At 37.0% G+C, this 22,862-nt stretch overlaps 2 protein-coding genes across 3 annotated transcripts in view; one reads left to right on the top strand and one right to left on the bottom strand.

Annotated features, from left to right (window-relative positions):
- LOC148940705 (uncharacterized) overlaps window positions 1-22,862 on the bottom strand; it is a 59,699-nt gene that overhangs the window by 28,303 nt on the left and 8,534 nt on the right. For both annotated transcript variants that reach the window (XR_016143368.1, XM_089105255.1), the window contains exon 2: window positions 1,688-1,957. Coding sequence is in view for 1 of the 2 variants with exons in the window: in XM_089105255.1 (XP_088961381.1) it covers window positions 1,688-1,948 (261 nt within the window). In the remaining variant the exon portion in view is untranslated. The remainder of the gene's footprint in view (window positions 1-1,687; window positions 1,958-22,862) is intronic.
- LOC148940706 (uncharacterized) lies at window positions 12,988-20,013 on the top strand. Its single transcript, XM_089104744.1, has 2 exons — window positions 12,988-13,087; window positions 19,416-20,013. The coding sequence occupies exons 1-2, from the start codon at window positions 13,046-13,048 to the stop codon at window positions 19,917-19,919; spliced, it is 546 nt and encodes a 181-aa protein (XP_088960870.1). The 5' UTR covers window positions 12,988-13,045; the 3' UTR covers window positions 19,920-20,013.

The raw sequence follows: 22,862 nt of genomic DNA, 5'->3' as shown, positions 1-22,862 counted from the left end.
TCCCGTTTCAGTCACCTTCGAAGGTCTTCGTTGGAGATTCTGTCTGGATACATTACACCAGCTATATGGCGGAGGCATTTAGTCTTAAAGGTCAAAATTCTACGTTTCTCAGAACACAGAACGGCAGCTACTTTATGTAGTATATCCCCTAGCAGGGGGGAGGGGAATCAAACTTTGCGATGGTCGGCAGGGATGCCATCAAGCACAAACATCCTTAATGGTATTCGCCATTAACTGCTGAACTCCCATATTTTCGTCTTAAGTCGTCACATCGTCGGTTTCCCCATACGCGGTAACATTATCATTCGCTGTTAAATCTCGCCTTTCGTCTTACCCCAGACGCGGTAGCACGCTTCCTTCTCTTTGAATTCAACTGATCCATAAAAGTTAAAAGAAGAAAGTTTCTTGGCTAAATGGGTGGTGGCAGTAAACCACTCCTCTCCACCATCTTGCTGAGACCGTTGTCAATGAATCTGGATCCTCCGCTCTGCCACAGTTGTCCTCCAACAGAGGATCCTCCCATGATGGTGTTCTGTTTCACCATACAACTTAATCCCTTGCTGGGAGAAGGTTTGTAACTAACGGGACATGTCCACACATTGGTGGACCCTGCTCAGTGTACATCCGAGGGGCCTTTTTCTTCCTCCACCTGTATTAAATGACCCCCGGGTGAGAGTGGCCCAGTTTATATTATGGACCTCAGAGACCACCCCCCCTCCCCCGTGGTCCGCGCCTCCTACTCAATGGAGGTACCCTACACATATGTAGAGCGTTCCCCTATCCACCACCTGGGGACGCGCGGAGTGGCACGGGGGAGAACCCGGCTGAGAAGGTGGCTCAGTAGTAACTCAGCTCAGGACCCAATAAATACCAGTTTCAGAAATAATCAAACGCTATTTGTCATATATTTAATTAATATGTTTTGGTTTAAGACAGTCCTTAATTAACAACATTTAATAACCTACGAGCATTCCTTAAATCATGAGCCATAAAAGGTACAACATGTGCATATTAGCAAATTTGAGGGTTGGGATAGCAGGAGGGGGCGATCATGGGCCTCACTTTGAGTCCTTCAATAGCACAGATTGAGATTCCTTGTATGATTCTGATTACAACAAGATGTAACATCGCATTTTTTTTTTTTTTGTTAAAATACATTTTAGGAGCATCTGTTTAAAATAGGATATTGCATTATTTGGAGCCCTTGTCATTGATACTACCAGAATCAGACCAACCTTGGATGAACAGTTTTCCTTAACTTTCCGATTGTTGAGATTAAAATTTTCACCTTAAAACTTATCTTGTACCAGGCAGGCTTGCGGGGACACATAGGGTGATTGAGGGGCAGCAGACTGTCATCGTTTTTCGCCTATAACATGGTCACTTTATTTTTTTTAACTTGGGATCAAATTGCCCATGCCACAAGCTTCTACGACCCCTCATTCTACATTCTTTGGGGGAAAAAAAAGAAGAAATAAACAGAACTACTTTATACAAAGTCAACGTCATTGCATTAACTATGGTTCTGTTATTTTTGTTGTCTTTTTTATTGTATAATGCAAATTTCATGTTGCATTCATTGTAACGTATGTATTCATTGGCGTTGTTAATCTCACTGGAGGGATACATTTTCCTACTTCCATTTACGTATTATGATTTAGCATCAAAAGAATAGAAGAAATACTACCTGTGCAACTGACACCAATGCAAGGGCAATATACAGCTCAATTTCCATGAGATACCCAGGAACACATTTATTCGCAATACTCCAGATACAGCTAAGAACATCTTGCCCAAGACCTGATGATATAAGTAGCTCATATATACGAGGAGTATCCGCAAAACCATTAGGACATTTACATAAGTCATATATTGCTTTATAAAATGGAGGTATTTTGTTTATTTCAGTCAGCCATGAGGGTAGCTTTGGAGACTGTTGCTGAATCATCTCAAATACCTTAAAAGAAACAGAATTTATACAAGCAATTTGGACTCCTAAAATGTAATTTCAAAAGTACAAGCTCAAAGTGCCTCTGGGCTTTGTCCAATATTTTCCCGAAATTCCTCTATAGGAATTTAAGACATTGCCACAAGGCTAGCTATAAAAACTGCTTCCTTTTTAGCTTAAACAAGTTCGCGGAAAAGGGCATCGGATCTGTGAAGTGATCAAACAGTTCGTGGTAACGAACTGTAAGTAAGGAGCGACCCGGCTCAATGGAAACCGAAACTCTAAAAAGCGGAATTTTAATACCAATAGATACACGAAAGAAATCAAATTTTAATGCAGAGTTCAAATATATAAGTTCCGTCAAGTTTCGTTCTACCCATCAAAAGTTTAAAACTTGAGAATATTTTGCTTATGTTCGAAAAAAGGGGGAAAGACCCCCAAAAAATGAGATGATACCAATGAAATTAAGGCCATCAGATCAAAGATATCCTCGAGCTTAACCGCAGAATTTTCAAGCTCTCTTCTGCAAAAATGTAGCACTTTGATTATTTTGCCACAAGAAAGATCACGGATGCGTGTTTAATTAGTTTTTTTTTTTTTTCTTTCCCAGGGTGGATCGTTTTGAACCCGGGGTTCGATAATATCACGGGAGGGTTAATTGTACCGGAAATTAAAATTTATAGTGCCCTTTTTAAGCGACCAAAAAAATGGAGGGCAACTAGGCCCCCTCCCACGCTCGTTTTTTTTCCCAAAGTCACCCGATCAAAATTTTGAGATAGCCATTTTGTTCAGCATGGTCGAAAATATTATAACTATATCTTTTAGAATGACTTAATCCCTCGAAGCACCCAGGGGGAGGGCTGAAACTTATGAACTTTACCCAATGTTAACATATAGTATTGGTTATTGGGAAGTATACAGACGTTTTCTGGGGGAATTTTTTCGGGTCGTGGGGGGGGGGTTGGGTCGGGGGTTATATGGGAGGATCTTTTCATGAAGGAAGTTTTCATGGGGGAAGGGACATTGCTATGAAGGGGGCGCCGGGTTTCCCATCATTATTTTTAAAAAATCAGAAATTAAATATAAAAAAAACAAGTTTTTCAACTGAAAATAAGGAGAAACATCAAAACTTAAAACGAAAAAAAAAATATTAGCTATATGATTGGGTTCACCTTCTAGTCAATGCCTCGCTCTTTAAGCCAAAGATTTTTTAGTACTTTCATAAGAGCTATTTATTCTAATTAACGGCCTTTGTGATTAAAAAGGGTTAAAAGGGTCATTTTAACGGGTTTTTGATACCAATAGATACATCAAAAGAATCAGATTTCAATGCTGATTTCAAATATATAACTTTCATCAAGTTTAGTGCTACCCATCAAAAGTTACGCGCCTGAGAAAATTTGCCTTATTTTCGAAAAAAGGGGAAACAACCCTAAAAGCTATAGAACTTTAATGGAAATCACACCATCAGATTCAGCGTATCAGAGAACCCTACTATAGAGTTTTTAAGCTCCTATCTACAAAAATGTGGAATTTTGCATTTTTTGCCAGAAGATAGATCACGGATGCGTGTTTATTTATTTATTTTTTTTTTCCCAGGGGTGATCGTATCGACCCAGTGGTCCTAGAATATCTTGGGAGGGCTCATTGGAACGGAAATTAAAAGTTCTAGTGCCCTTTTTAAGTGACCAAAAAAATAGAGGGCAACTAGGCCTCCTCCCACGCTAATATTTTCCCCAAAGTCACCCGATCAAAATTTTGAGATAGCCATTTTGTTCAGCATGGTCGAAAATATGATAAATATGTCTTTTAGAATGACTTAATCCCCGAAGTCCCCAAGGGGAGGGCTAAAAGTTATGAACTTTACCCAATGTTAACATATAGTATTGGTTATTGGGAAGCATACAGAAGTTTTCAGGAGGTTTTTTTTCGGGTAGTGGGGGGGGGGGTCAGGGGTTATATTGGAGGATCTGTTCATGAAGGAAGTTTTCATGGGGGAAGGGAAATTGCCATGAAGGGGGCGCCGGACTTGCCAACATTATTTATTGGTTATTGGGAAGTATACAGACATTTTCAGGAAGGATTTTTTTCTGGAGGGGGGGCTAGAGGAGGGGTTACTCGGGAGAATCTTTCCGTGGAGGATGTTTCTTTGTGGTAAGGGACCTTTTTATGAAGGGGGCGCCGGATTTCCAACTATTATTTAAAAAACGATCAGAAATTGAATTAACAAAAAACAAGTGTTTTCAACTGAAAGTAAGAAGCAATATTAGAACTTAAAAAGAACAGAAATTATTACGTATATGAGGGGGTTCTCCCCCAAGTCAATACCTCGCTCTTTACGCTACAGTTTTTTTTAGTGCTTTCAAAAGAGATTTCTATTCTAATTAAACGGCCTTTGTGATTCAGGGGTTTGTGAATCAAAATTTTTTTTAATTTTTAACGTAAAGAGTGTGGTATTGACTAAGGGGAGAAACCCTCACATACTTAATAACATATACGTAATAAAAAAAACAATAAAAAAAACAAGCGATACGGCTCAATAGTAATCGCAACTTTTAAAAACGGAATTTTGATGTCAATAAATGTATCAAAAGAATGGGTTTATAATGCTGATTCTAAATATATAAATTTTATTAGGTTTAGTATTACTTATCAAAGGCTACGAGCCTGAGAAAATTTACCCGATTTTTTATAGAGGGTGGAAGGATCCCCTACAAGTGAAAGAATTCTAATGAAAATCACACCGTCAGATTCAGTGTCTCAGAAAACCCTACTACATAGGTTTCAAGCTCATATCTGCAAAAATCTGCAACTTTGTATTTTTTGCAAGATGAAAAATATAAGAATATAGAAGTTAGTTACGTAAGTTAATTTGTAAATTACGTCATAACCAAATTTAGAGACATCTATTTAGCAAAAGAAACGTAAAATATTTATGCAAATTTTATTTATTCATTCAGTGACGGTGAGCCAAAATAAAAGCTGCATTAACTAAAAAACGATCAGAAATTAAATAAAAAAAACAAGTTTTTTAAAACTGAAAGTAAGGAGCGACATTAAAACTTAAAACGAACAGAAACTATTCCGTATATGAAAGGGGCTGTCCCCTCCTCAACGCCTCGCTCTTTACGCTAAAGTTTGACTTTGTCTCACAACTTTATTTTTTAAAACAATAAAAAACTTTAGTGTAAAGAACGAAGCGTTGAGGAGGGGACATCCCCTTTCATATACGGAATAATTTCTGTTCGTTTTAAGTTTTAATGTCGCTCCTTACTTTCAGTTTAAAAAACTTGTTTTTTTATTTAATTGCAAAAAAAATTCGGTGAAAATCGGACAGTCGGGAGTCTTGACGAAATCTTTTACTGGCTTTCAAAGTCACTTATTTAATTCAATAATGACAAGACTGAAATTCAGTAGGAAAATACATAAAATTTACTATGCAACATACATGGTATAGTAAGCCCTTAAAGGGTTATTCACCAGAAACAACTTACCCTGGTGGTGAACTTACTCAAGTTGAACCCATTTTAGAAATTATTTGGAAAAAACTACGTTTTCTAAAGAGTTAAAGAGGCTGAGTCACAAGTTCGAACCTTAAAACGTACAGGGATTAGGAGGTACAGTTGGGGGGATGCCGCCCCCCAAACCCCCCGCTTTTGCAGCCTTAAAAAAAGTTTTTTAAAATGAAAGTAAGGAGCGACATTAAAACGAACAGAGATTATTCCGTATATGAAAGGGGCTGTCCCCTCCTCAACGCCTCGCTCTTTACGCTAAAGTTTTTCATTGTTTAACAAAAATAGAGTTCTGAGAAAGTCAAACTTTAGCGTGAAGAGCGAGGCGTTGAGGAGGGGACAGCCCCTTTCATATACGGAATAATTTCTGTTCGTTTTAAGTTTTAATGTCGCTCCTTACTTTCATTTTCAAAAACTTGTTTTTTTTTACTTAAAGGCTGCAAAAGCGGGGGGTTTGGGGCGGCAGCCCCCCAACTGTACCTCCTAATCCCTGTACGTTTTAAGGTTCGAACTTGTGACTCAGCCACTTTAACTCTTTAGAAAACGTAGTTTTTTTCAAATAATTTCTGCACATTTTTGTAGAGTTTATTACTTATTATTTCTTGACTAACTGTTAGCTGATCGTGTCAGGAGTTAAAGTTGGGGGGCTGCCGCCCCCCAAACTCTCCGCTTTTGAAAATTCTTTTGTTAAGGCTTTTAATTCCTGAATACTCAAATCAAATGCACAGTAAGATTTTCTTTTTTCAACTTTTCTTCGAGCATGCGGGTATACGGCATGTTATCAAAGCAGTGGAGACTTACCTGTAAGCTGAAGGCCGACTGTGATATTCTTCTGGAGACGCCTGTTGAGCCGAAGGATTTAAAAGATTGGATTTAAAAAAGAAACTGAGTTTTTTTTAAACTTTAAATTTAAGAGATACTACTTTAAATTCAATATATAAAAAATTTACTTTGACGGGGAATCGAGCCCGGGTCTTCCACATGATAGGCAGGAATAGTGACCACTGTACCATCAGAGACTCTTGTTAAATTATTTTTAGTCTGTGCATTCTAGGTTTTGATTTTATACAGATAAGTAGACTTACTGTCAACTAAAATCCAATAAGAATTCATCATAGTAACAAATGATTAGAATAGACTAAATAAAGACATAGTAACTGTTCCAATTATATCATTTAAAGAAAAACTGGATGCTGAGTGGAACAACAAATTTTGCAAAAATGAGTGGAATTCCCTGTACCACTCCACAAATAACTATTGGGTTGATGTACTGTGTCACTGGGCCTTTAAACGACGTGACGATCATTATATTTCTTTGCCCCCCCCACTGACACTTCAGGGGAGGAGGATAACCAAAAAACAAAATATTTCATATGATTTACAGTTCAATGCTAAATTTAAATATAATGATTATTTCCATAGCAAATGTTAATGGTCAAGTCTGACAAAGAAACTATTCTTTGATAATATCAATAAAAACAGTATTTTATGTAAAACTGAAATCAATGGGTCTGATTTACAGAAATAGACTTGTTTACCATAAAGTTAGACAGGGTGCAGCTCCAAAACATGTTGATCTAGCATTCTTTCAAGTACACATTCTACTTGTTTTCTGGGTTTTCAGATGTGTTTTATCTTAGAAACGCTGATAACATGCATTAGCTAAACGCCAATGTTGGTCATTTAATGACTATTTATGTACAGATGGTCTAAATTGCCATCTTTTTGTTACTCTGTTACTTGTCTCCCTTATCTAAGGCGCATTAGAACCCTACGACACAATCCGGTTTCAGCTTTGTGGCAGAACAGCATTGTATCAAGGAGGCACACTTGTGCCTCTATAAAGAGGCGACCCACCACAATGTTAAGCGATTTCAGGTCCTAGAGGTCGCAGAGAGACGGCGGTAATCGCATTTTGTAGCCCAAGCTCAAACTAAGAAACTTGCAAAATTTCATCCTCCTCCGACTTTATCTTCATGGGGTAAAATGGGCCGGAAGTTTTGAACCTCCCACGACAGCCCCCCCTTTAACGATGTCCTATTGGGCTGAAATTTAGAGGTTATGCTTTCCTAGGACCCGGGAGCTTATCCTCGAAATTTCAGCTTAATCCGATCCCTTCTTCCCTGTTTTCAAAATACCAAATATAGCCACTTAAAATTCATCATTTTTTTTTTCTTAGCCACGCCTACAGGCCACAGTTGGCAACGGATCCGGTTGAATGAGGACTCATTCGAAGCAGAATTCGACCTGTTAGGGCCTTTGATATTTTTTTGATATTTTCAGACCGAAAAAATTATCCCCCGAATTTACATTTACGAAAAACCTCGTTTTCCTATATTAGCCCATGTTAATTTTTCCCACCACAACCCCCATTTAACGTTGTCTGATCGGGCTGAAATTTAGAGGATAATCTTTCCTGGGGCCTGGGAGCTTTACCTCGAAATTTCAGCTCAATCTGATCACTCCTTCCCTGTTTTCCAAAAACCAAATATCAAGTTTTTTGGGAATTTGCTTGCGTCGAAAATAGCTTCCATATACTAAAAAACAATTACCATTGTATCTGTATAGTCCTGCGATTGATACTTCAGACTGTCAGGCGGAAAACTCGGGTTCGATTCACCATCAGAGCAAATTTTTATATACTGAATTTAGACTTTGAAAAGAAACTCAGTTTTTTTTTAAATTATTTAAAAAAAATTAGGTTTTCTAAAGAGTTAAAGAGGCTGAGTTACAAGGTCGACCCTTAAAACGTACAGGGATTAGGAGGCACTGTGGTGGGGCTGTTAAAGAGGCTGAGTCACAAGTTCGAACCTTAAAACGTACAGGGATTAGGAGGCACCCTGTACGACGTGATTTGAGTAGTCATGAATTAAAAGCCTTAACACAAGAATGTTCAAGAGCGGGGGGTTTGGGGGCGGCAGCCCCCCAACTTTAACTCCTGACACGATCAGCTAACAGTTAGTCAAGCAATAATAAGTAATAAACTGTACAAAAACGTGCAGAAATTATTTGAAAAAAACTACGTTTTCTAAAGAGTTAAAGAGGCTGAGTTACAAGGTCGAACCCCAAAACGTACAGGGATTAGGAGGCACAGTTGGGGGCTACAACCCCTCAAACCCCCCGCTTTCGCAGCCTTTAAATATAAAATAAATTTCTTTAAACTGAAAGTAAGGAGCGACATTGAAACTTAAAACGAACAGAAATTATTCCGTATATGAAAGAGCTGTGCCCTCCTCAACGCCTCGCTCTTTACGCTAAAGTTTTTATTGTTTAAAAAAAGAGTTGTGAGAAAGTCAAACTTTAGCGTAAAGAGCGAGGCGTTGAGGAGGGCACAGCCTCTTTCATATACGGAATAATTTCTGTTCGTTTTAAGTTTTAATGTCGCTCCTGTACTTTCAGTTTAAAGAAATTTATTTTATATTTAAAGGCTGCGAAAGCGGGGGGTTTGGGGGTTGTAGCCCCCCAACTGTGCCTCCTAATCCCTGTACGTTTTAAGGTTCGACCTTGTAACTCAGCCTCTTTAACTCTTTAGAAAACGTAGTTTTTTTCAAATAATCTGATATTAAAGACAAATTAAGAACCTGTTATACCAAAATTGTCACAAGCCATGGTTGTCGCAACAGGTCTCACAAAATTTCATTGAGTGTCTTCTGATTATGCTATAGTTTTAGTGTCTGGGTTTGTATCTTTACCCTTTGTTTTGTGAAAATGATCTCATCAAATTTATATTTATTATTTCTGGCATTGCAAGTTTCTTCTTTATATGCTTATCTAACTCCATTGTCTTCTATTTAGAATGGGTCATAATAATTATAGATATTTGCATACGCCTAGAATAAACACATTACTAAACAAATGATTGACAAGATATAAGTAAGCTGCAAAATGTTTATGGTGTTTCATCAAAAATTATAATTTTTTCCTTTAAACTAGAGAAATACCTGAAAATTTTAATAGAAGTTTTATCTTCTATTAGGTTAAATCCACTTATAGTGATATACGACAGAATAAAAACCAGTAAGCTTACAGTTTTCAATGCAACAAAATGAACTTAATGAAATCGACTTACCGGAATTACATCTATGACGATTATTACATCTATGAAACATTACAAAAGGAACATGGCTCAGTACAAAATAACAAGCATAACTAGTCCATTTACAAAAGGCGTTCAAAGTACTTTTATAATGTCTAGACGACAAACGAAAAACCTATACCTAACAAGGGATTACAACATTCAAAAACCTTAAAAAAGAAAAAATGAAATCTTAGACCCTCGCATAGCTGCTTTTCAAAATGATTCGGATCATTATTGGGTTTGGAAAGTTTATATGAAGAAATGTTCAGTCAACAATAAAAGAACAAGTGATACCGTAGCTGATAGACAACACGAATATAAGAAATTAAAAAAGAATTTATCCCTAACCACAGGCAGGATTGAACCTGCAAACCTGTGATCAAGAGGCACACTATCATCCATCGTACTGTAACAAGGTATTAAATAATTAGATTTTCCACAAAATTGTGTATATACGTTGGATAAAGGAATTGTAATGGCAATACAACTGTTTATTACAAGTCATTGGGACCCTGCAACGTTCGATGTGTTCCTTAGAGAGCCCTCCATTTTCCTGAAGAGAGTAGCAACATGCCAAGTGCCGGGGCCCGGCTTCGAAATCGGCTTCATAGTTTTTTTTTTCTTTAACTGGCATATTGATGCTTTTTTGGCCAATAAAACGATCTAAAAAGGTCACAACTTTAAGGAAGGATTTGTATTTTTCCTCTGGTGGTTGTATCGAACCTATGGTGACGCCATGACATCAAGAAGAGGCTCAAATTATCTGCAGTTATAAGATAAGTGACAATGAAAAACAATACATATAAGACTGTCACGTAGCCATGCCAGGGCCCGGCTTTAAAACCGGATACAGTTTTTTTTTCTTCTTAAAACGTGCAAATTGACATTTCTGGGCACAAAAACAATCTAAATAAGTCACAACTTTAAGAAATTCGCATTTCTCCCAGCGTTGCTGTATCGAACCTGTGGTGACGTCATGACATGAAGAAAAGCCACAAATTGTCTGCGGTTAGAAGACAAGCGACAACAAGAATCCATATACAGAAGCCTGCCGCGTGCCGAGTGCCGGGGCCCGGCGGCTTCACCGCCAGTAACCTCACAATTTTCAACGGAACAACACGAGCCTAATGAAATCGAATTACCGGAATTCTATCTATGACGAATGAAACATTACAAAGGAACATGGCTCAGTATAAAATACCAAGTGTAATTAGTGTATTTACAAAAGGCGTTTTAGGTAGTTTCATTATGCCTAGAGGACAAATGAACAACCCATACCTAACAATGGATTACAACAATTTAAAAACCTTAAAAAATAAAAAAACGAAATCTTATGCTGCCATAAACACAGTAAGTGTTACATATAAGTCATTGAGATCCTTCAACATTGCTTGTATCCACTGTGAAACCCTCCATTTTCCTAAGGAAAGAGTAGCAAACAAAGGTAATTCATTTGGAGATTGCTGCTTCCATGGTCGAATAGCATTGTCACCACCACAAATTCCGGATGAATTGGTTTGCCTTTTTTTTAAGACGTCACTTACTCTCTGAAGAGTTTCATAAACGTATTCAAAACTTGAACTAGTGTTTTGCCCTAGCTTCATTCAACGTAAGCAATCATGGAACCATAAATAGTCGTTGATGTATCAGGGGCGGATCCAGGATGTTTTTAGGGGGGGGGGACGCAAAACAGGTTGATCCGATAAACTTGCGTTAGGAGCAAGTTTAATTGACGCAATCTTGCGTTAGTTAAGTAAATTACACTACTTTAGACTACGTTAGGGGGCGCGCGCCTCCTGCATCCGCCACTGTAATGTATAAATAGTGTGAGATGATGTATGAATCTAAACTGCTAAAGCAAAAGCCGTGGAAAAAACTTTTCGAGGTAAAGATGAACAAAAATCTATAGTTGGAAAGCCAGGAACAGCGATGACTGGCCACAAAAACGATCTAAATAGGTCAGGAATTTAAGAAAGAATTCGCATTTTGCACAGGGTGGTCGTATCGAATCTTTGGTGACGTCATGACATCAAGAAAAGGCTCAAATTCTGTGCTGTTAGAAGACAAGCGACATTAAAAATCCATATACAAAAACCCGCCGCGTGGCGGGCTCCCGGTACTATAATATATATATATATATATATATATATATATATATATATATATATATATATATATATATATATATATATATATATATATATATATATATATATATATATATATATATATATATTAAAGAAAGTTATTAAGCTAGGAGAATATAACTTTCAGAGATTTTCAGGGATATTTGGGCAGATTCCAGAAACTTTCCTTACTACTTTTCACAACATACAGCAGAAAGTTTGTCTTCAAAGCAATCATAGGCAGCGCAATAGCGCTACCGAGTCCGTTGATTTTGAATTGAAGTTATCAAGTATTTTGCAGTAGGTTGCATAGGATGCATCAAGACATGGCTAATTGTAGACAGAGCGATGAGAAACATACGATTCTGTATACTTCTTTTTTTTACCTTACCTTCTCGTCATTCATTGAAGCCATCGCCGGTGTCAACTGTTTCAGGAGTGAAATAAAGAAAAAAGTAAATAAAAACAAATTTGAACATATCAACCCCCTTTTCCTCCCGCGTTTTGTAAGGGTCCCTATATTGTCGTTAAAAATACTCTTTCTGACCTCTATCAAACTTACATTTTGTCTAGAGATAAGGCAACAGACATGGGATAGGGACAAACCAGGTAAATTCACAGGGAGTACCGGCCTCAATGAGTGGCAGATCCAAGGGGTAACACTTGGCTTATTGGTTGACTTATTTTGTGCAATTATTGCTTACAGCTGTACAAATCTGGCGAGCAAAAAAAAGAGAAAAACAAAGGTAAATATGAAGTCTAGTTTGCAATAGAAAGGGAAAAGGGATATCGTAATCTTAAGGACACCCTAGACGGTCAATCATTTTGAACAAAAACTTCCGTCAATCAATTGATTTAAGCATGATTGACCATCTAGGAACCTGCTTGACGCTTGAGTCAAGGATTGACGGTGATTGATAGAAAGTTTGAATGACTCAATCGGTTCCTAGACGGTCAATCATGCTTTAATCAATTGATTGACGGAAGTTTTTGATAAAAAATGATTGACCATCTAGGGTGCGGTTTAGTCTTCAAATCTATCAAGCGCAAAATAATTAATCACCAGCATTCCAGCTAGCAAATAAATAAAATGATCCAGAATGCGCTTTTTTGGATGACAAATGTGCAAATTGGACTTTGGGAACACGCAATAACCCTAACCACCTTTGAGTAACAACGCGGAAGCGAAGTGGACGAATAACTTGTTTTGGGGTATTATAGCGTGGAAATTCCGACTGGTTTGATCGTAGACAGGACAAGAAGACAATTTTCCAACAACCGGCAGAGCAAAGGCTAATGAACCATCTTTGAAACTTAAAGCACTTAAAAATGAAAATTTCAGTTAGTCCTTGTATAAAATTTGAAATACAACGTGCTATTTATGTTTAAGAAAAACAAAATGATGATTGGACATATAATTAAGGTAAACTGAAAGAAGAAAACTTGCATACTATATTAACTCTGTATCAAATTCATTGAGTCCATTTAGTTCGGGAGTTTATGTCCTACCCTGAGATAAACAATACAGTATCAAATTTCTTACCTCACTACATACAGAAAATTTATATTTATTGCACTTTCAGTGTCACAACCAGTTTAACTGCATCCTTGTCTCCCACCCCTAACCCCTAGGTATAGTCCTAGGCCCTAGGCTGTAGCGAAAATTGGCTTTTCTTCAATTGGCGATAGGAACCAGCAGTAATTAATTGGTAAGTGAGCAATTTATCAAGAAGGAACAGTAAGTAATTAATTAAGAACCAACTCTTGATGATAAATAAGTATAAGACAAAAAATGTATAAACACGAAATATGAAAAAGAATTTGAGCAAAACCCAAGGACTATATCCATGCACTAGGAAGGTGATATACATAGCTTAGGGCTATATCCAGGCAGAAGGAGGGGGCAGGGGAGTGTGAGGCAACTGTGACAATAGGGATGAGTGTTCACTGAGCCATTAAATGACACGGCTCTTTTGTTATTATTGCGGCTGGTTGAGAAGGCGAGTCTTTCACTAAATTTCTCTAACAATAAATGAGTTTCTTGTCATTATTAGCGGTAAACTGATAACGTTATTCAAGAAACTCTAAAAATTTTAAAATGTATATAATCCTCGAGTTTGCAGTGGTAATCAGAACGACACGTATGTTGTATAATACAGAACGTTCTACTGACCTTTCTAGTTAGCAGACAAGAACGCACCGAAACAGGCTATTTTGTTGCATAAAATACAAATTTTACTTCACAGGGTGTCAAAAAATCCATGGAGTGAAAATACTACATAGGCAATAAATTTAAATTTATCGAAAAACTATCTATTGAGCTTTTCAGATACTGCAATATTGTGCGATTGGCGCATTCGTTCCCAAATATACACTTTGTCCATACAAAATAAAACGGTCAATTTAAGAGTTTCTTTTAAACCATCATTCAACTACATTTTGTTTTCATTTTGGGGTTAATAAAACTATGTACATATGTGTATAATTGTACATCAGCCCTTACGAAGGAGAGCCAATGGATCTTTGGATAGGTCAAGTGAGTGTACATGAAGGCTAAAACAATATGCTATAATGCCCATATTTTTAAACGCTTTGTTAACATTTAGAAAAATTTAGAGGGGATGTTGGGGGAAAGGGGGAGGGGTACAAATCGATATCCAACCCAACTTGATTCCCAGGAATATGGTACTATTGTATTAGCTCGAATTCACGCGATATAGGGAAGATGCTTAAGAAACTAGTCAAATGGGTTTCTTTCAATAGAGAATTGGATTGCACACCGCGGTTTATCATTGCGTTTACAATATTTAAACTTGTTTTGGGGGTTTAGGGGGAAAAAAGGTACCTAGATTAGGTTACGTATTTATTATATGCTATACCTTACCACCACCACCCTAATGTGCAAATATATAGCCGAAATTTGTTTCTAAACTATTATATTTTCATCATATTTTTTTTATTTCATTAGCATTAACCAAACTACACTTCTTGCGTGGGTTCCAGCTAATACAACAGTACCAGGAATATTTTAGACAACGCCCTTAAAATAGGTGTTGTGGGGGATGGCGCCTCTCTTATCTTAGACAATATTTTTCTTAGTCGCACTAAAATGTTGCAGTCAAAATAATGAATATACACTCGAATGTATGTCGTGTCATTTATGTGTTACTGAGAAAGATCGAAATTGGAGAATGTACACATTCATCGGTGAATGTCCAAAATAACTCTTTTTTTTCTCCTTGGATTTATTCAGCTTTGTGCAAGGTTTGATGGTGACAGGTTAGGTTAGGTTACTAACTCATTTCTGAGATTTTTAACCAAACCCAACCTAGCCTAACTTTTACCATCAAACCTTGCACAAGACTGACAAAGCTGACTGGCAAAGCTGATTGAATCCAAGCAGAGGAAAAGGAGTTTCGGACATTCACCAGATTTCGATCTTTCACCGTAACATATGCATTACTACACCGCTCATCGGATCACCAAGAAAAATAGGAAGTTGTTGAATACACTTTTGGGAAGATTTTAAGCATTAAATCCCTCCCTGTCAAGACCCTCTGAATACTTTTCGTACTGATTGAAATTAGAGACTCCTCAATACAAATACTTGACTTGACAGTCCCTTCCGTTAACATTTTCATATTTTCAGAACATTCAATTAACGGACTAGCTATTTTCTGAATTCTGTGTTTAAAACACTTTCAAAATCATAAAATTTCCTTTTCAGTAAATTCTCTGAATTTGGTAATTAACAGTTTCATTAATTTCGTATAAAAAACAAATAGAGAGAGAAATATCAAGATGAAGAAAACAAATGGGACTATCGCCAGTAGAAGGAGGAGACAAGAATCAAGCGACGTTCACACGCGATATTTCGCGTGTATAATATAAGGCGTCTTCAGCACTAAGAAACGAAGATAAAAACTAAAATAACTTAAAATCATTTCTTAGTTAATTATTATTTCTTGGTTTTGAATTTTATTTGATTTTAGGTTATTCTAGTTGTTGAAGACGTCTTGTTTTATACGGGCGAAACATCTGCGACACTTTCTGAAAATATCTATTTTTTAATTTGTCTGGCTGAATTTTCCTTCTACATCAATAATTTTCAAACTTTAATCGGAATTTAATTGTGTTAGTATTTAATAGTTAGTATATAAATTTAAGATTTTTTTTTTTATCGGAGCCTAGGTAGTTCTGTACCAGAAGGATTCAGACCCCTAGCAGACCACTGCAGCCAATGTTACCAGATGTCTGGTATAAGATAACGCCTCCATAAAAGCAAAAATAAATAAAAAAGCATAAAGTGAAAATGCACCTAAGATACTGTTTTTAAAAGTGAGATTCTCTTTTGAAATAGATCAATGCTAAGAATTTATGTGCAAACAAATCAAAAAAGTTCCCAAGTGGGCACTGTTTGGCAGTATCGCTATCAGTCCTGCTACTGTTTTTTTTTACTACAGAGGGAATAATTAATTGCACCATTTCTGGAAAGGGTTTAATGGGGGTTCTATAGGTAACATCTGAGCAAGGGGCCTTCACCGTTGAAGCTATTTTTTTTGCAAATGACTTAAGGCATTCTTTACGGCAGCTTCCTACATAAATGCAATTCTAACAAGCTGTGCTACAACGAGATATTTCTAAAGTAAAAAACAACCAATAAAAAAACAAAATTGTCGTCATTTGACGTTTTTTTCACAATGCAAGTAAAGAAGTGAATAAGACACTAAGAAAACAAGGAGGAGCTATTTCCAAATAAAAGGGCAAACGTCAGTTTTAAAAAGACGTAGAAGCAGAACTAATGAGAATATTTTTATTTGTATGCAGCAATATGATCTAACTCATACTGAAGGGAAAGAAATACAATTATAAGAAACAATCTTTATATTGTACTTAACATGCTTCCAAAAAAAATATTCTGGATTGGAAGCTGATCTCTAGAATATCTTTTTCACCCTTCAGTTTTTTAGTTATTTTCGGACTCCAGTCAATTTTGCCATCAACATGAGGTACTTCCGCAAAAATGTACGTATTGGATTTGAGCTTGATAATTCCTTATTATAGCACTTCAGAAATAGCGGCTTCCAAAGAAGCTCTCTCCTCTACCTCCAAATATTAACCAAATTCAAAAATTACTCTACAGAAATTCTGAATGTTCTCTTGGACATAAAAGAGAGAGTTAAAATTAAAAAAAAAACAAGTTTTTTCAACTGATTATTATATTATAACTCAAAACAAACAGAACTTATTCCGTATATAAGAGGGTCACCCTCTTTGCATTACCTCGCTCTTCACGCTGCAGTACTTTAGAACTAAAAAAAAACTTCTTACTCTAATTAAACGGCCCTTGTGTTCAGATTGTAGCGTTGGGTTCTGACTATCTGGGCTTTATCTGTCAAGGCCTGAATGCTAAGCGGTGGACATGGGCTAGATTGGGGCCCCATGTGAAAATGAAAAAAATATTGTTGGTATGTGTGTAACCTGAATGCTAAGCGATCTACATGGGCTAGATTGGGACTCCATTTGACAATGAAAAAAAATATTGTTGGTATGTGTTTAGCGCATGGTTACCGCTAGGGAAACAGTCTAACCGTTCACGGCTTTAGGCATCCGTGAATAAGTTCTAAGGCGAGAGAGGAATTTAGGACAATTTTTGGAGGTGGCAACCTCACCTGCCCAGAATCTCAGGCATGTGACCCTAAAATTGATAAAGTGGAAATTGGCTCAGATTGCTGAACTGAACTGAGGCAATGAATAGATACTTTTTGGAAAGTGATAGGAGACGTTGGGCATCCGTGAACAAGTGCTAAAGTGAGAGAGGAATTTGGGACAATATTTGGGGGCGTCCAATCGCCAAGAGTCTCGGGCAAGTGACCCAAAAATTTGAAAAATTTGTGAAAAATTGAAATTTTCTCAGAATGTGGGGCTGAGTTTAGGCAACGAATAGGTACTATTTGAAAGATAAACATGGCTTTAAACGATTGTTTGCCTGTTATTTCAAGCAAATTAATGGTCCTATGTCAATTCAAAATTCTTGGTCAACCTTCTTAAGACCACAGGTGGGCGTGCCTTGTTTATCTCTTATTACAGGCAATCTAACTGTCTTATGTCAATTTTAAATTCTTGGTCAACATGCCTGAAACTCTAGGCAGGCATGCCTTTCCAAAAACTAATACACAAGTATGTGTCCAATAAGAGTCATGCATACTCCCGCCATTTACCCGTGCCCCAGCCATTTAAACATTTGCCTCTCAATTACTTGGACTATCTGTCTTGACTTTTCTCTGTCTACAATTAGCCATGTCTTGATGCAACCTATGCAACCTGCAAAATACTTGATAACTTCAATTCAAAATCAACGGTCGTTCTTAAAGAGTTGGTACAAAAGTCAAACTTTAGTGTAAAGAGCGAGGTATTGAGGAGAGAGTGACTCTCTCATACACAGAACAATTTCTGTTCGTTTTAAGTTTTAATGTCGCTCCTTACTTTCAGCTGAAAAAACATATTTTTTTAATTTAATTTCTGATCGATCTTTATACCTTCCCGGAGAATTCCCCGGACTATTCCATCCTCACTGAAAGTCCCCCAGGAAAATTTATTGCGGACGATTGCGCCAGATAAATTCTTCTTATGATACTTTCATATGAAAAAGTTTAATTTCTGATCGTTTTTCAAATCATGTCAGAAATCTATCCTCCGTGGAAAATTTTTCTCGGGAATCCCCCTATCCCCAGTGGAAAGTTGCTCCAGCGGAAAATTCCGCCATGGAGACTTTCTCGCGTGAAAATTGTCCCCCATAAAAAAATCCTCCAGACGATTCCAACCCCGTTGAAAACTTCTCCTGATACATCTCTATATGTTAAATTTAGTCGGCAAAGACAAAGTAAGACATAAAAAAAAAACTTCATATAGGAAAATTCTCCCAGTGAAATACTTCACTGGAAAGCTAAGCCCCCAACCTTCCTTCCCACGGAAAACTCACCATGGAAACCCCCCCCCCAAAAAAAAAAATATATATACTTCCTAATAAGAAATACTATACATAAACAATCGGTAAATTTCGTAACTTACAGCCCTTTTCTTAGGGACTGGGGGGGGGGGAGGAGTCAAATAATCCCAAAAGGCATAATGGACTTTTCAATTATGCTGAACAAAATGGCTAACTCAAAATTTTAATCATACAACTTTGGGGAAAAGGGGGCATGAAGGGGGCTAGCTGCCCTCGAATCGCTTTGGACACTAAAATATCGCAGTAGAACGTTTTATTTCTGATCAAATTAGCCCTCTGTCGAGCTTCTAGGATCACTGGTTCGGTACGATCACTCCTAGTGAAAAATCAAACAAACAATAACAAATAGACACGCATCCGTGATCTTTCTTCTGGCAAAATTCCACATTTTTATATATAGGAGCTTAAAATCTCTACAGTAGGGTTTTTCGATATGCTGACTCTGATGGTGTGATTTTCATTAAGGTTGCTTGATGCTTTGCGGGTGTTAACCCCCTTTTTCAAAATTAGGCAAATTCCCTCAGGCTCGTAACTTTTGATGGGTAGCATTAAACTTAATGAACTTTATAAATTTTGAATCAACATAAAAATTTGATTCTCTTGATTCTTATCAAATTGTTATCAAAACTCTGCTATTTAGAGTTTCGGTTACTATTGAGCCGCATCATTCCTTAGTTACAGTTCGTCGCCACCAACTATTTGATAATAATAAATCAAATGAGTAACTTTATTTGTTTTACAGGTGCTCCTTTCTTTGACAATTATAACTGTTACAGCTACAGCCCAACTAGATGGCCCAAGATTAGCTGCACTTCAACCAGAAGCCCAACAAGGAGCTAAAACTCAAATAAAAAGCCAGCAAGATACTGCAGCTGAACCGAAAGCCCAACAAGGACCAATACCTCAACTGGAAGACCAACAAGGAGCTTTACCTCAAATAGAAAGCCAACAAGGTGCTGCAGATCAAATAGAATTCCAAAAAAATGATACAGACCAAGTGGAAGCCCAAGCAGACGAAGAGGCCAGCTCGAGAATACTCGGCTTAGGAGGTCTGCTTGGTGGCCTTGGGGGAGGCTTACTTGGAGGAGGCTACAGACCGGGATTCGGAGGCGGATACCGACCTGGATTTGGAGGTTATGGCTACAGACCTGGATTTGGAGGTTATGGCTACAGACCTGGATTCGGAGGTGGATACAGTCCTTACGGCGGTGGGTTCGGGTACCGTCCAATTGGATTTGGAAGATGATAAAATATTGCGTTTTAGATTTTTTAACTGAAAAACAATATATTTTTATAATTTGATTTGATCGACTTTTGATATTACACGGTTTATTACAATGTTTCTTGTCTATTACCAGTAGCTTACATACACATGAAGCTCAATTTATAGTAATCTCTTATCTTATTATCCTAATATACTATACCGTTATTCTGAGCAGGTACATACGATACGCATAAATCTTTAGAAGTTTGGAGTAGGGGTAAAAAAAAAATATATATTGAGTACCAGAATCTGCAGTTCGAGCACTCTAAGCTTAAAAACGCCTGCCACAGAAGTCTTGCAGTGGCAACCTTGTCTGGTCGACGTATCGAAATTTACCTTTGTTAGTGTACTAAATTCTAGTGGAATGAAGGCGGTTTTTGACGTTTGCGTTTTCTCAGTATATGGCCGGTTTAAGTTGAATATTTGAGTGATTATCCATCCCACTGAAAAAGTGCATTTCTAACCTAGCCCCAGCATTACGTACTTGAATTTTGTCAGCACGGAGCGTTGGCGTATTGGTTTGCCAAGCTAATTTGTACGCACTGAAAGTACGAAAGCCGAGTGGATCACTATAATTGTGGGAATTGATTGAGTGTGTGTTTGATCGTGATTAATGTATTCGAGAAAATCCTTCTGTGTTTAGGTCAATTTGGAAAGAAAAAAGAATTTTCTGCCTTGCCTGTCTCTAGACCTAAAGTTCGCAAATTTCATAAAAAAAACCCGGACTCTTTTGTTTTTAAGTAGCAAAAAAATATGTTTTTCTACTAGTCCTAAATATGTACGATTCATTGAGTTGGCCTTACCACTAATCATGAGCAATTTCTAGAGGAGAGATTTGACGGGGGAAACCACATTCTGAAGATTTTTCTGATGTTTGTATCTTTGGTAGCTGCAGTTAAAAATGCTTTTTGAGGAGTGTTGCACTGGTAAGTCAACGTCATTTTTTTCAAGGTTTTACGGTTCTTAATTATAATAGCAATAAATTACAGAATTATATATATTTTTCCATTTCCTGGGAGCAGAGCTTGTAAAACAACAAGCAAAACAAAAACAAAAAACAATACATCATATCACTGAAACAAACACAGCTATTCTTGCTTGTATTTCTTATTAAAGGAATAACGTTCACATGCCACTCCAACCTACCACCATCACACGTCCATTCGAGACAATTCTAACATAATAATACCAATTAAGAGGCCACAGTGGGCATGGAGTGCAAAAAGATCGCATCCAAACAATCACAAAAAATAATAATAAATACAAGACACTGTCCTTCACCAAAATAAGTTTTTAGTTTCCAAAGCATTGAATGAGCAACGTTCGGAGTCGAGATCTAATGGCAGTAAGGGACAACGTTATATCTACAGATGCAACAAATTTCGACCAAATCAAAGGAACCATATACCGCACTGTAAATCTTGACCTCTCACATTTTGACAAAGGGATTAATAGACGAGACCCAGATCGAGCAGAAATGGGCATTTTGGAACATAGAGAACATAGGTACATTTGATAAAAATAATTAGGAAGAGCTCCACGGTTCAATTTAACTTTAAACAAAATATAGAAGACTGGACACTAAGACTCACCAGGAGAATATTCACAATTGTATATAAGGATTCTGTCGTTGCTTTATTTGGCAAAAGGGAAGGAGTAGTAAATATATAAGGGTCATTGAGTACTGGAGAATCTCCCCTTCTGTATAATTTCACCAACAAGTAAAATTGAGCAGCCACAGAAAACCTAAAATCATGTGAAAGTAAAGAGAACATTAAACCTTAAAACGGACAGAATTTATTCCATATTTACGGAATAAATTATATTCGGAATAAATTCTGCTCGTTTTAGGGTTTAATGTTGCTATTTACTTTCATGTGATAATACTTGTTACTTTTTGTTTATCAGAGGCATCGCTATAGCGTTGCGGCGGTTGCCTATAGTAAAGAGCCATAGGGCTTCAATGTATAATTATTTGTTATCAATTAAAAAAAACTTCGAAAAAGAAGTTTTTTAAAGAAAAGTAAAGAGACGTATTATTAAGCTTAAGACCAGTAGAAATATATTTGTATAATAATTTACACACAAAATGACCAGATTAAACGAGATTAAATAAGATTATTAGAGAATAAACGAAACCCAAAACGAACAGAAATTAAAATAAGCGATTATAGAAAACTTAGAAATAAGAGGTACTAATACAGATGAATAAATAAATCTTAAAACGAGTTAAATTAAACTGAATGCTCAAGTCAAGCTTAAAACGAACAAAAGTCAGGTCACTACAAGCAGAATTTTAACTACAGCCTATGCCCCCCTTCCCAAGTCGTAAAAGTCTAAAGCTTGATGTGTCATTTGCGTGTTATTGGAAATTATAGCCTATGCATCTTGAACACTATGCTTTTAATCGAGGAAAAAATTACAATAATAATCAAGATGACTGGAAAGAACTTATGAAAATAAACTGAGTTTGATTGGAAATCGGAAGTTCTGGTACCCTTTTAAAGAGTCACAAGCGATCAGAGGGCAACTAGCCCCCTCCACACCCTCTTTCTCCCAATGCATCTGATCAAAATCTGAGATAGCCATTTTTTTCAAAATTGTTCAAAGTTCAAATAATTATGCCTCTAAGATTGAAAAAAAAACCACAGTCCACAGAGCAAGGGCTGTAAGTTATGCAAGCTGCCCACTATTAACATATAAGAATTTTTATGGAAGAGGTGCTGTATAAACTTCAGAGGAGGTTCTTTTGACTTAAAATCAAAAGTTATAGTTTTCTTTTTAAGAGTCAAAAGTGTTTGGAGGGCAGCCATTCACCCTCCCTCCAAACACCCGTTTTTCCCAAATGCTTCCAATCAAAATTTTGAGATATCCATTTTGTTTAAACTAGCCAAAAGGTCTAATAGCTAGGCTTCCAGGAACGCC

The sequence above is a fragment of the Artemia sp. Qi Xiang Cuo genome, chromosome 19 (assembly GCF_049724085.1).
Source record: "Artemia sp. Qi Xiang Cuo chromosome 19, ASM4972408v1, whole genome shotgun sequence".
Lineage (NCBI taxonomy): Eukaryota > Metazoa > Arthropoda > Branchiopoda > Anostraca > Artemiidae > Artemia > Artemia sp. Qi Xiang Cuo.
The sequence above is the reverse complement of the archived record's forward strand: the minus strand, read 5'-3'. Positions and strand labels throughout refer to the sequence as shown.

What these genes read in the sequence shown, in the direction of transcription:
- LOC148940706 (XM_089104744.1), top strand. Translation starts at nt 13,046, where the DNA reads ATGTTTAAGAAAAACAAAATGATGATTGGACATATAATTAAG. An exon ending in TGATTGGACATATAATTAAG is followed by an intron (nt 13,088 to 19,415) that starts GTAAACTGAAAG and finishes TTTGTTTTACAG; the next exon opens with GTGCTCCTTTCTTTGACAAT.